The sequence below is a fragment of the Helicoverpa armigera genome, chromosome 2 (genome assembly GCF_030705265.1).
Source record: "Helicoverpa armigera isolate CAAS_96S chromosome 2, ASM3070526v1, whole genome shotgun sequence".
Lineage (NCBI taxonomy): Eukaryota > Metazoa > Arthropoda > Insecta > Lepidoptera > Noctuidae > Helicoverpa > Helicoverpa armigera.
The window spans coordinates 1530016-1543874 of NC_087121.1; the positions used below are offsets into that span (position 1 = coordinate 1530016).

At 36.4% G+C, this 13859-nt stretch overlaps 2 protein-coding genes, 1 long non-coding RNA gene and 1 other non-coding gene across 4 annotated transcripts; 1 reads left to right on the forward strand and 3 right to left on the reverse strand.

Annotated features, from left to right (window-relative positions):
- Window positions 1-1926: 1926 nt before the first annotated feature.
- Window positions 1927-2550, reverse strand: LOC135118918 (uncharacterized). Its single transcript, XR_010277863.1, has 2 exons — window positions 2375-2550; window positions 1927-2251 (listed from the first exon to the last, which is right to left on the reverse strand). It is a non-coding gene; the product is annotated as an uncharacterized LOC135118918 (long non-coding RNA).
- Window positions 2551-4968: 2418 nt separating this feature from the next.
- Window positions 4969-7820, reverse strand: LOC110376515 (lactosylceramide 4-alpha-galactosyltransferase). Its single transcript, XM_021335011.3, has 3 exons — window positions 6633-7820; window positions 6401-6516; window positions 4969-5964 (listed from the first exon to the last, which is right to left on the reverse strand). Exons 1-3 carry the CDS (start codon window positions 7334-7336, stop codon window positions 5738-5740), a joined length of 1047 nt encoding a protein of 348 aa, XP_021190686.3. The 5' UTR covers window positions 7337-7820; the 3' UTR covers window positions 4969-5737.
- Window positions 7821-8846: 1026 nt separating this feature from the next.
- On the forward strand, window positions 8847-9434 carry LOC135118688 (lactosylceramide 4-alpha-galactosyltransferase-like). Its single transcript, XM_064041322.1, has one exon. The coding sequence runs from the start codon at window positions 8847-8849 to the stop codon at window positions 9432-9434; it is 588 nt and encodes a 195-aa protein (XP_063897392.1).
- Window positions 9435-11648: 2214 nt separating this feature from the next.
- LOC110376518 (uncharacterized) lies at window positions 11649-13479 on the reverse strand. Its single transcript, XR_010277166.1, has 3 exons — window positions 12647-13479; window positions 12420-12553; window positions 11649-12059 (listed from the first exon to the last, which is right to left on the reverse strand). It is a non-coding gene; the product is annotated as an uncharacterized LOC110376518 (transcript).
- Between the last annotated feature and the right edge of the window lie 380 nt (window positions 13480-13859).

The window sequence follows — 13859 nt, forward strand, 5'->3', positions numbered from 1 at the left end:
GAGGGATATTATAAATTGCATATCAAATAAATAATCGCCTATCAATAAATACTCATCATTTATATTCTTTTTTACATCAAATAACTAACTTCACTACAAATAAACTAAATGTTTAACAAAACTCAAACTGCAGATAATTCGAAATTATACATCAATATGACATTACTTTTTTCCTTATAATGCAATACAGTTAAATTTATTCTTGTACAAAAATACTACATACAACCATTAAATACTGACTGCACAGCAAATTTTCCATATTTCATAGCAAAATAACTATCCCAGTCGCATATTAACCAGTAAGTACAACAAAACCTGTTCATCATATTTGTCTTAATTTTCAAGAAGCCATGCTCGGCAAATTTAATGATTATTATAACAAAAAAATCCTGTCACATTGCATTATTTCTAAAAGCAAAACAAATTAACTGAAAAATTGAAGCTAGCAACGAAAACGAATCACTGCAAAACCGACTCCACGTAGTCTTGTTTGCCCTACCCCTAGAGTGCAATTCAAAACCGCGTAGGCGCGGAAAGGCGAGGCGGCCTGCGAGCTGAGGCGCAGGTAGTTTTAACGCTCGCCGACGCGGTTGAGGCTGGCCGGCTCTGCCGGCCAGTAAGCCGATGCTTCGGTGGTGAGCGTGAAAACCATCTGCGACGATAAGCTCGCATGGGACCGCCGGAGCCACGAAGCGCCGGAGCCGTGACTGAAGCCATGCTTGCTGCATGTTGCATGCTTACTTCCATGTTGCATGCCTGCTTACATGCTGCATGCCTGCTTGCATGCTTCAGGCTTGTTTGCATGCTTCTTACAGGAAAATAAAAATTCCAAAACTATGCCAAAAGATGATTCTGACTATAAACATTCTGAAATATGATAGTTCTGCCTTTTAATGACTACTTATATGAAATGTATGCCAAAAGGAAGTACTGACAATGACTAAAAATGCACGGGTAGTATTTAAACGCAAATCAAAAAATATCCTTTTTCTATGCAATAAGATTCCGAATTCACATCAAAATTACTGATTGCACAGCAAAATATTCAACTCAAAATATCACTAAACACACTACAATTTATTTTCGCAGCGTACAGCGATTTTTCCTAAAGCAAAAGCTTTTTCATCAATGCACAGCTAACAATCTTAATGCACATTATACATGTTAACTCTTTTTCTTTCAAATATAGCTTCTATTTTTATATTATTTACAGCAGTTTTTCTGAATAAAACAGCATTTTATTAGTCACAGTCATCTTATTATTTATTAATTACCACATAATGAGATCAGCAAAAAAATATAAAATTAAATACAAAATTGTGATTTATTGAATTATTAATAAGCGTCCACGCTTCCTTTTTTGCCCAATAGGCACATTTTTAGCTTCTGCCACGTACTTGAGTCGGATCGCAAGTCCGATGATATGCTTGCACATTAGTTCAAATGGGGCAGGTGCATTTTTATGCTACTGCTCCACCTGCGTCTTAACGCGTTAAATTTTGGCATTACGCAGATGTGGCCAACGTTTTAATGGCAATTTATACAAATGGCATTATGAATAGCATTAAACGTTAAGCGATAACTCGGGTGTCGGTTTTTTGGACACATCAAAGGGTTTTAGTGCGTAGCTTAGAGCGCTAAGTGATGTTGGCTACATTAATGCCATCTCATTGCACGCATGCAAGGACGAGTGTAGATACTTTGTTTAAGCGGTAACTGCATTTTACGAGCACGGTAATGGAATGGTCAAATGAGAAAACTTTAGTTTTTGGAATTATTTTGTGTGTCTGAGTTTAACCTTTTTAATATGTGTTAACGCGTTACTTCATGAGGGATTAACTCTTTGCAGAATTGTACCTAAGTGTAGCCAACACGCATTTTTAACCGACTTCCCAAAAAGGAGGAGGTTCTCAATTCGTCGGGATCTTTTTTTTTTTTTATTTTATTTTTTTTTTATTTTTTATGTATGTTCACCGATTACTCGGAGACGCCTGGACCGATTTGCAAATTTTTTTTTTTGTTTAATAGGGTTTACCTCCCAGGTGGTCCCATAGTCACCAGGTCAGGATCTGATGATGGAAACCCTGAGAAATCGAGGGCAACTTTCGAAAATTGTAGGCATACGTAGGGTAAAAGCTTGACACTAAGGCGTATGTCTGATAACACTATGCAGTGGTGAAGGTTTGAAGCTGACCTGATGATGAAGTCCAGAGAAGGTTGAGGGAACTTGAACAATGAATGTGTAAACTACCTCGTGTTTGGGCTTATTTTATTCGTATTGACAAGACCTTTGCAACAGTGAAGGTTTGAAGCTGACCTGATGATGGAGACCAGAGAAGGTCGAGGGAACTCGACAATTGAATATGTAAACTACCTCGTGTTTGGGCTTATATTGTTCGTATTGATAAGAACTTTACACTTATGCGGATAGTGACAACTATGCTTGTCACTAAAAAGCTAAAAATAAAAAACTTTTTACAAAAAAATAAAACCGACTCCCAAAAACACTGAAAAGCAAAAAAAAACTATTCTTAGGTGCATCGGCCTAGAAGTCGGTGGCGAAATAAACTTAGTTACATCCATTAGACACTGACTTCTAGGCCAATGCACCTAAGAATAGTTTTTTTTTGCTTTTCAGTGTTTTTGGGAGTCGGTTTTATTTTTTTGTAAAAAGTTTTTTTTAATGCAATAAGTAACGTGTAGTTGGCCATTGACATTAACGTTAACGCTAACGCAGGTGGAGCAGGAGCATTAGTAATTGTCAGTACTTCCTTTTGGCATACATTTCATATTAGTAGTTATTAAAAGGCAGAACTATCATATTTCAGAATGTTTATAGTCAGAATCATCTTTTGGCATAGTTTTGGAATTTTTATTTTCCTGTAAGAAGCATGCAAACAAGCCTGAAGCATGCAAGCAGGCATGCAGCATGTAAGCAGGCATGCAATATGGAAGTAAGCATGCAACATGCAGCAAGCATGGCTTCTGTCACGGCTCCGGCGCTTCGTGGCTCCGGCGGTCCCATGCCGCCTCGCCCCTCCGCGCCTACGCGGTTTTGAATTGCACTCTAGGGGTAGGGCAAACAAGACTACGAGGAGTCGGTTTTGCAGCGATTCGTTTTCGTTACTAGCTTCAATTTTTCAGTTAATTTGTTCTGCTTTTAGAAATAATGCAATGTGACAGGATTTTTTTGTTATAATAATCATTAAATTTGCCGACCATGGCTTCTTGAAAATTAAGACAAATATGATGAACAGGTTTTGTTGTACTTACTGATTAATATGCGACTGGGATAGTTATTTTGCTATGAAATATGGAAAATTTGCTGTGCAGTCAGTATTTAATGCTTGTATGTAGTATTTTTGTACAAGAATAAATTTAACTGTATTGCATTATAAGAAAAAAAGTAATGTCATATTGATGTATAATTTCGAATTATCTGCAGTTTGAGTTTTGTTAAACATTTAGTTTATTTGTAGTGAAGTAAGTTATTTGATGTAAAAAAGAATATAAATGAGAGTATTTATTGATAGGCGATTATTTATTTGATATGCAATTTATAATATCCCAAAATGCACCTGCCCCATTTACTTAAGAACTATATGTGCAAGCATATCATCGGACTTGCGATCCGACTCAAGTACGGCGCCACCTGCAGAAGCTAAAAATGTGCCTATTGGGCAAAAAAGGAAGCGTGGACGCTTATTAATAATTCAATAAATTACAATTTTGTATTTAATTTTATATTTTTTTGCTGATCTCATTATGTGGTAACTAATAAATAATAAGATGACTGTGACTAATAAAATGCTGTTTTATTCAGAAAAACTGCTGTAAATAATATAAAAATAGAAGCTATATTTTAAAGAAAAAGAGTTAACATGTATAATGTGCATTAAGATTTTTAGCTGTGCATTGATGAACAAGCTTTTGCTTTAGGGAAAATCGCTGTACGCTGCGAAAATAAATTGTAGTGTGTTTAGTGATATTTTGAGTTGAATATTTTGCTGTGCAATCAGTAATTTTGATGGGAATTCGGAATCTTATTGCATAGAAAAAGGATATTTTTTGATTTGCGTTTAAATACTACCCTCTGGAAGAGACACAAAATAATAAGACATACAAAATAATAATGAGATATAACGCAACAAAGTTTGAGAGGAGGGAGGGCTCGTGACGCCACGTCTATAATAGGTATTTAAAATTTGTACTAAGCAGTGACTTAACACAAAATTCAAGCGTGTTGTATCTTCGTTATTATTTGTTTGTGATAGAGAGAAAATAAAAATAAGTGTCCATTATTTTAGGGTTATCTAAAAGACGGACTAATTACTTTTTTTGATTCACCATACCTATTTCATAACATTCATTTCTATACATTTCAAGTGTAGTATTGCTCTTGAAGTGCCACATCAGGTGTTCCAGATCTGGAACTGAGGCTGCGGGTTGTTCGAGGGGCTGCGGGTTGTTCGAAAGAGATACCGCGGCCCTAGCACATAAAAAGGCCTACGACGGAACACGACAGTTTTTAGTCAGTAAGAGTCTGACACTCCCTCACCGCTGCTAACCCACAGCGGGAGGGGTCATTTGATGATTTTTGACATCGTTTAAAAAAAAAGAAAAAAAGGTGTTCCAAATCTTCGATGTTTAGCGACGATGTTAGCCGCAGTTGTCTGTCCAGAAGTTTATCGAAATTTGTATCAGCTTACAGATCAAGCTCAGATACTTAATTTTGAGATTAGCTATGTCAAAATAAATCCCTGATCGCAAAACAATGGATTATAGAACTCTGCATTAAGAAGGAGGTAGGTAAATTAAAAATAAGTTTTCAAGAAGACTTCATAAAATACTAATAAATTACTTGCATATTTATTTACAAATAAGATTATAACAGCATTATAACTAGCTTAATGAACATTGTTTTATTTTATCACCTTGTTGTTGGGTCTTTAATTTAATTATGTCACGTCTTTAACATATGCATATGTATTACAAAGAAATTAAACATTATAAAATAATTATCTTCCAAAGAGACATCTCCCATACACATAAACACATTTCACATATTTGAAGAACATATTGCCTGGAATTCTGGATCGTTTCACTTATTGTATCTGGCCTTATCTAGTCTAGCCAAAGTGCATAGTTGGTGTCTTGTCAATTACATCTCCCTGCTCTATTTGTAAGCCAATATTGTTTATTATCAACATCATTATAACACATCCAATCAGCCATAAAACTAATAAGATCAAGAACAACACTGTGTTCAATCGTATTATTTTCGACATTTTTATTTAGTTAGTTTAGGGCTTCACTTATTCTTTTTTAATAAAATTCTTCATGTTGCAACGATTTATTTATCGGAATAAAATAATCACTTTAGAATGCTCAGACCACCAAGCGCAGACAGTTTTTCGTGTCCACCGAAACAAATAACGTTGAATCAACTTGAATGTATAAAGGCGAGATTCCACCTGTAGGTATGTGACACATCCTTCTGGTCCTCTCGCTCTAGCGAGCAGTAACAAAGTAAACAAAGGATTTGACTATTATGTAAACATCTCAATTAAGTAAACACACAACACCTCGGAAGGTGAGTCACGAAAATTAAATCTGAACCGAAAAAGAAATATTTTAACCCAAAAAAAAAACGTTCCTGTCCGATCTTCGGCAAAAAATATTTAATTTTATATCAAATCAAGGTGATCAGAAATTCATCGCTTCCTATCTTCTGCTTCTAAACCCCGAATGATGTAGCATACATTCTATAAATCTTTGGGCAATATTTTCTTGCCAATCGCGCGTAAGTCGAATTCGGATGAACATCGTAGATCTCCGTCAGTGCATTCCATAAATGATACGTGTATGGTTCATAAGTTAAGTTGAGTGGCTTCGCTTCAAAGTATAAGGCGGTTGATGCGTAATGAATCGGGTAAAACATGTCATGCCTGAAGATGTTGACGCCTGAAAAAATGCATTGATTGAATGACTGAATAACCTTCGGACAGATATAGGTATACTGCTGGAGAGTTGCGCCACTTCTTCTTCCTAGCGAAAACACATAGGAAGTGGTGAAGGGTGGGCGTTTTGGGGGCTGTCTTATGTAAGTTCCTGACGTTCAAAAAGCGCTATCTTGCAGCCAAGTTTGAATAAATGATTTTTGCTTTTGATTTTTTGACTGTGTTCAGTCCAAGACTATTTGGTTCAAAGGCAATCTGAACCACTTGCCTGATAAAGAATGAAATTACGAGCTGTTCAATCACGAACGTCAAACACAGCCTGAGAGAACTTCATCGTGCACCCAAATAAAACTTGGCGTAATCGTAGTGTGGTGTTATTTTAATAAAGGATGAGATTGCTGGGCCATGGAGTGAATTTTGTGATTATGGATAATATTTACCATTGCAAAAGCCGTATTTATCCACGGTTCTGTTACAGTATCGACGCAGCACGTTCTGTATTATTAAGGGACTATTGCCAGACCAACTCTTATTGTCATATTTCTTAGACATTTCTCTGAAAAAAGTAGGTATAGTCAGGTACTATATCAGCGCCTACTTCGATATTAAAAAATAATTAAACATAAGCTAGCATTTTATCTTTGTTAACGATCTTCATTTTTGGATTCTTACTTAAGTACTTCGCCAGTGAAATTGTGTCCGATTCCTTCTCTTGAAAACGCCATAGCTCCTGTCGATAGCTCCTTGATAGTTTCTTTCACAATCCAGTTTTCTGGTAGGCTATTGAATGACTTTGCTACCAACATATCAAGATCTAAGGAGAGTCCTCCCCACCGGTGCAGCGTGAGCATCCTCATGATGTCAGCGCTGTGCTCGACAGGGTACCGACTGTGAAGCAGCTTACTCCTCACTATCTGCTGCACGGCGGACCCCTTAGAGAAGCTGTCCGCGTGTATCCTGGCCAGCCTGACGTTGCTGTACTGCAGCAGCTTGACGAGGCAGCTCTTCTTGAGCATCGCGTCAGAGACGGGCGCGTTGAACAGCAAGTACACTTCCCAGTCAGGGTTGGCTCTGGCGGCGGACTCCACGGCACACGCCTGCCGCGAGTCCACGCCGCCGCGGCACGACGTCTCGTGGAAGAATATTGATTTGTTTTTCGGATTGAAACTTTTGTCTTCTACTGATGGTAAGGCATCGTTATTTAGAGATTTATGTGAATTATGACATGTTATGTTAGGCACAGCTTTCTTCCATCGTGGGAAATAGTATCTACCTTTTCTTTCTCCACTGTGATTCTTGTCACAGAAGATATGAACGATTGTCACTATGGAGAACGCTGTAGTTATAAGCAGAATGTATTTCTGAGCCATGTTCATTTTAATGTTCGACTCTTAAATTAAAAATTAAAAAAAGAAGCTTTCCTATTAGATTTGTTTAGATTAGCAAAAATGTTTCGACACTTCGTTTTTGTTCCAACAAAGAAATAAAAGTTGTCTGAGATAGGTAGTTATATCTAGGCACGACAGAACGTTATTTCATCATTATTTACCTTGCCGTAAGTTTAAAGAAGAAGAAAAGAGATGAGAGAAAAGGAATAGAAAAGGGTCTAGAGGTAAATTTTGCTAATCGAAGAGATGTAGGTACCAAAATCTTTCGAGTCGCGATGCCTGTTTTCTATTGTAAATCACGTCTGCTTGTATACAGGGTGGCCCATCCATAGGCGTCCAAAAGAAAAATTTAGAAGCTCTATGCCATGGTGTATCCGAATCACCCCCATGTATGTTCAGCGATTTTTTGTAGTTTAGGAGCTAGAATTGTTTTAATTTTTTTCCGTAATTTTCATTTCAACATTGTTTTTTCTATTTTACCTTTTTTTCCTTACGTTTACAGATGTTTATTTTTTGTAATTAATCATCATGATAATAGCTAACACCTGAAAAAAGCAGTTTGGCTAAATATTCTAGAACTTACATAAAATTTTATCTGAAGTTCAAAATTACTGTTGGAGTTCAGTAGCCAAAAATGTTAAGGGCTTAAAAAAAATTATAAGGGTTTTCTAAGCAGGTTTCTAATTTTGAACTTCAGATAAAATTTTATTTAAGTTCTAGAATGTTTAGCCAAACTGCTTTTTTTCAGGTGTTAGCTACTATCATGATGATTAATTACACAAAAAAACATCTGTAAACGTTATAAAAAAAAAGATAAAATATAAAAAAACAATGTTGAAATGAAAATTACGGAAAAAAATTAAAAACAATTCTAGCTCCTAACATACATGGGGTGATTCGGATACCCCATAGCATAGAGCTTCTAAATTTTTCTTTTGGACGCCTATGGATGGGCCACCCTGTATAATTATTTATGTTAATTCTTTTTGGTATATTAGTTTTAGAACAAGGCACACACAACTGTTTACTGTTTGGTACGTGCAGACTAATCGGTTTTATTACTTTCGAAACTTTACCACAAAAGTTTCTAGTGGAGACTAGGTTGGTTCGATTACGTATTTTATCAAGCTTAAGCTGTAATTTATATTTTATCGTCCATGTCTAACTACTACATCTATAACTTACTAATTAAATCTGAATGTGATATTAAAAATTGTATTTTGCTTAAGCTATTTTGTGTGCAAAAGTATGGATATTGCACATTACATCCGGTCAGGTTTTGTTTGTGTTTTCAAGCGACACGCTGCGGAAATTATTGGGTCAATTTTAAACACTACAAATATGATTAAACAAAACAATATCAACAACAACAACTTGTTCAGTCTAAGTACAAAGCAATGCACGTGTAAGTGAGCCCGTACAGAGCGATCTCAAAATGAAAAGAACACTAAAAAGAAAACCCAGCCTAGGGTTTGTCTTTGTTTTAACGTTTATACTTATGACTACAAAGAAGCTGGTTCAAGTAGATTGGGCGAAGTCAAAGACTTACTCCAATCCAGAAGAAGAGTTGCCGTCGACCGAAAACCCTGCTTTTGCTCCGAAAAGCAATTCAATATACTTTCATGATACTTCGCACTTTGGTGGTCTAACTCCACGACAAGCTTGTTCGGTAGAATCAGCAGCCAGGGTACACCCTCGACAAGATGTCTACGTACTATTCAGCTCGCCAGTTGCCGAAGACACGCTGAAGGCAAGCTGCCTTGCGAAGCTCCGCGAATTCTCTAACGTGAAGTTCCTGAGAATCAACATTTCTGAATATTCCAAAGGGACAGCCGTGCAGTCTATACTAAACAATTTAAAAGGAAGCATATTTCGTATGCAGTACGCTGCAGATATGCTGAAAATATTGACGCTTTATAAATGGGGTGGTATATGTGTCGAAACTGACATGATTATGATAAACTCTTTGCAGAACTTGCCACCGAACTGGATTGTGCAACAGTACGATATGTATGTGGCGACTGGAATTATGTCATTTGCCGCAAATGAAGTTGGACGGAATATAACAAAAGCTATACTTGAGTAAGTAACCATAAATACCTCCATCTCCTAGCGTTATCTAAATTAACCGTCATCAAACTCCATAGGCGTTTGAGGTGGAAATTCCCAATAATCTATTAATACCTACAACTGAGACTGGAAAATTGATTATTTATCATTATTCGTTTTTAGGGAAATTAAGAAAACCTACAATCCTAACGAGTCGTACAGTACCGGTGAGATACCTATTAGAAAAGCGATTCAACGAATTTGCCCAAAAAGGATACATTGGGACACCTGTGTAGGTAAAAATATTTAATTTTCAATTTACGGCGCCGGAACACGTCTACATAACCTACTAATATTATAAAGCTGAAGTGTTTGTTTGCTTGAACGAGCTAATCTCACTTACTACTAGTCCGATTTGAAAAAAATATTTAAGTCTGCGACCTACACCAGGCATTCATTTAGGTGCGCGATGTAGTTCCCAATAAGTCACACCTAGTTGAAACCATGGGCAAGCAAATACATATTAATAATCCCCTTAATTTTTTTCCTCAATTCTTTTCAGATATTGCAATCCTGCCGTACGAGAAGTTTTTCCCAATTAGAAACATTTTGTGGTCCCGTGAATTTAAAATAGCGACCTATCAACCAAATTACTCGTTTCGAATATGGAATGCTCTAAGTGATATTATGTATAACTATGATGAGCATTATATGTATCAAAACAACGAGGCTCTGGCTAAGAAATATTGTCCTTCAATTTATCTATTATACCGCGATGAACTTAACTTGTAAATATATGAAGTAGATTCCATTGTCAGCTTCAGAATGTAAGTGAAAGAGAACATTCCAAGCAAGTCTTTGTGTAGTTGTGACAGTGGGAGAATAGGAACAGCCAACCAATAGCCTCAGCTAGACGAAGGGAAAGCCGTGGCTTGTGTCCGGGTTTTCCCCGGACACTTCTAGTAACCCCGCCCGGACGGCCTCCAAACGAGGACAAATCCGGGGAAACCCGGACGGATGGCAGCCCTACCTATAAGCAATGGGCATGTCAAACAAATGTCTTTGCTAAAAAATATAAGTATTCAAAAAATATTGCAAAAATGCTAAATGCCGTCCTGCCTGAATGCTGAATGATTTTACAACAATATCTCTACTGTTATCAAAACGATCAAAGTTGTTCAATATCACATGAATCATGAACAATACTAGTCTTAAGTGGATTATGTTTAACAAAGTTTTTATCAGTGATTGCTAAACAATAGGTACCATGTATGTACTTAATTTACAAGTTTTGTACATATTTTGAAATGTCTGAACGTTTTTCAATTAGTCGGCGGTGGACACACTAGTGGGAAGAAATATTTGTGTCACAGCACACCAATCTCGCCTGTATTACATAATGCTTGGAGGACATGATTGTCAGGAAATGTTTTCGAAGAATACCTAATTATGTATTTTACCGTGTGTATAACTAGGTAAATGGCTGCCAATATAATATGCCTGTAACTACCCGCGTAGGAAGTCACGACAACTCATTCAGAGCTTGACGCTGTTTTGTTATGATTTCAAAAGGTGATCATTAGCACAGCACAGGTTACAGACTAAGTACCTATTACTGATTAGGTACGAACGATGATCATTCTGATATGTATGACTATCTTTAGCGGTGTAGCCTGGCCTTTCTACACTGTAAGAATTTACACTGTGTGCGTGTGAAGACTGTTCTTCTTTTCAAATCGGACCTTCAGTTGCTGAGATTGGCATGGTACAACAAAGTAATATGCTTTAGCACACTTGTGTATCTGCCATTTTCCAAAATAAGACAACTCCATAATCACCTATAACCATTCAAGATTCGCTAGAAGACACAATTTGCCACATCTAACCTGCCATAATTTATTAATTATTCAATACGCTATAGATTTTACCTGCCATTTTTTTTATTATCATGACCGGGACTGTAAAGAGCCTTTATTTCGACAACATCATCAGTTAGGTAGGTACACCGTGATAGTGAGTGTTCCTATATTATTATCATAGTCGTGCACCAGTTGTCCATTAATGATAATGAAAGCGTTATAAATATAGTAATGCACATTGTGGATTATATTCTGGTGCAAGTTATAAGCAGAAACGACTTTTAATCAAAGAACCCACTTATTTTGCAGTTTTAGCAACTAAGTCACATTTAGTTCCTAGAAAAAGCAATTATGTTGAAACAAATAAAAGCTATATATACAAATATGTCAATTTTATTACAACTATCTTATTTCTGCTTCGTTAGCCAAGGTGTCTTCCTAAAATCGAAATTTTGAATTCCGTAGATTTTTTTAATTTTATTCATTTACAAATGTAGACAGACCCGTTGGCTAAGAGGGCTGACCCATCATTATTTTATATCTATGATTTTATTATATCTACATATAATACCATAAGCCCTTTTTATCAGTAGATCGTTCGTAGGTCAGTGGACAATACTCATTAGCAATCCTCCCATAAAGAGACAATGGTGGTACCAGACTATATTTGGTAAATTGCTCATATATGAAATAAGTGTAGATTTCCTTCTTTTTCCATTCTTCCCAGTCAACATTTTCAAAATACTGTTTTCTGTCATGGAAATCTATTGGGTAGAACATTTTTGGATCATGTACTGCGATATCTGTAACAGGAAAATGGTTTCTAATATTAGATATTAATTGCTCTCCTGGACTAACTACAACGGGAAGGACTGGAAGGGTCACTGTTAAATCCCTGGGGCCTGATTCTGCTAATGTAATAATGTGATACTTAATTGGAATACAATGTTATCTCAATAGCAGTTTTAAGCTTAGCAGACATTCTGCTAACTGATATAAGACCGAGCGTATTTCAATGACATTTCATCATTGGTTTGATACGCTTCAATCGTAATTGGATCTCAGTTGGATATCAATCGTGTGTCGCTTAAGTAAAATTAGCTGAAGTATTCCATTAATGCGGATATGATGAACCCGTGGATGAACCCTATTATAACAGATACCTTGGCATACATTCGACGTCATCTGCTCCACTTGATCCGTGGTACACCACCTAGACAGCAAGTGAGTTAACGCAGATGGCGCGTTATAGCTCCAGAAATCCAGCTCCTTGTTTAATAATTCACTCTTTAAAAATCTGAGGAAAAAGCAAACGTATGTATAGGAACAGAGTTCAATGAACTACGAACGGCGAATAGACATGCTCGACTCAAAAGAACAATACACATACCCCATAGCGCCATTAGCTAGCTTCCTTCCGACTGTATCGTTGGAAAATGCAAACATATCTGCTGACAACGACGCTGGACTACTTTTAACTACCCAATTGGGCCGCAAATCTAAGTTCCTGGCCACAATCACATCGAAACTTAAATAAATCCCACTGTACTTATACAACGTCAGGTATTTCATTATTTTCGACATTTGTGCGAACAATATATCATTATCAACACTAATGTTCGCTACAGTGGACTCTAGAGGTGTCCTACTTGCATAATCTGAAATGAGCACTCTTCTTAGTTTCACATTTTTATATTTATCTAGAATTGTGCTGAGGCTGCCATTTCTTAAGGTGTCTTCTTCTATTGATGAAATGAATAGGACGTTAATTTGACGTTCAGGGTTTGTTTTAGCTGCCGACTCTATTGCACATGCTTGACGTGACGATAAATCAATCGTACAGGACGTGTGGTGGAAAAATATGGAGTTCAAAGGTATTTTCGTTTTCTCAGTTACGAGTTCAAGAACATCATTCTCCCTGGATACATGGCACGGTTCCTCGACTGCTTCCGTCTTCCACCACGTCCCATGTTCAACGTATTTATAGTTATATTTGCCATGTATATTCCAAAAGTACCAAATAAATGCAAAATAAAAAATTACAGCGTACGGAATGAGAATGTAAAATTTATATTTGCACATTATACGAAGAAGCTGAAAATACATTTTTATGTACTTTGAGTTTAATTTCACTATTATTCTTTAAAACAGTGTTAACATCGTGGCCGGATCGTTAATCATTTAATTACTTCTTAGCAAAATCGATAAGTACTGTTTATTGGTATAAAGTCGTAAAAATTTGCGGCCTAATAAGGGAAAAAGTAAATGAATTCGTACGTGTATCACATTCTTACTATATATATATTAGTTATCAAGCGCGAAAGTTATTGAACATGACGTGACTGTGTAACATAATTTATATTTTTTTATATTTTTAGGTAGGCATCAGAATAATAATAGTGTTATTTTTTCTAGAGACCAAGAGTTTCCTCAAGAAGTAGGTAACACCGCTAGCGGAAGCTAGTTTTTTTTATTTTATTTATATGAAAAGTACCAACCTATTTAAGTATTTTCCGCAGTATTGCATTTTGTAGGTAGCTGTAATGTCATGGACATAGAGTACGAAAAATCGCGTAAAGCGACCAATTAAAAATTGAGTTTTT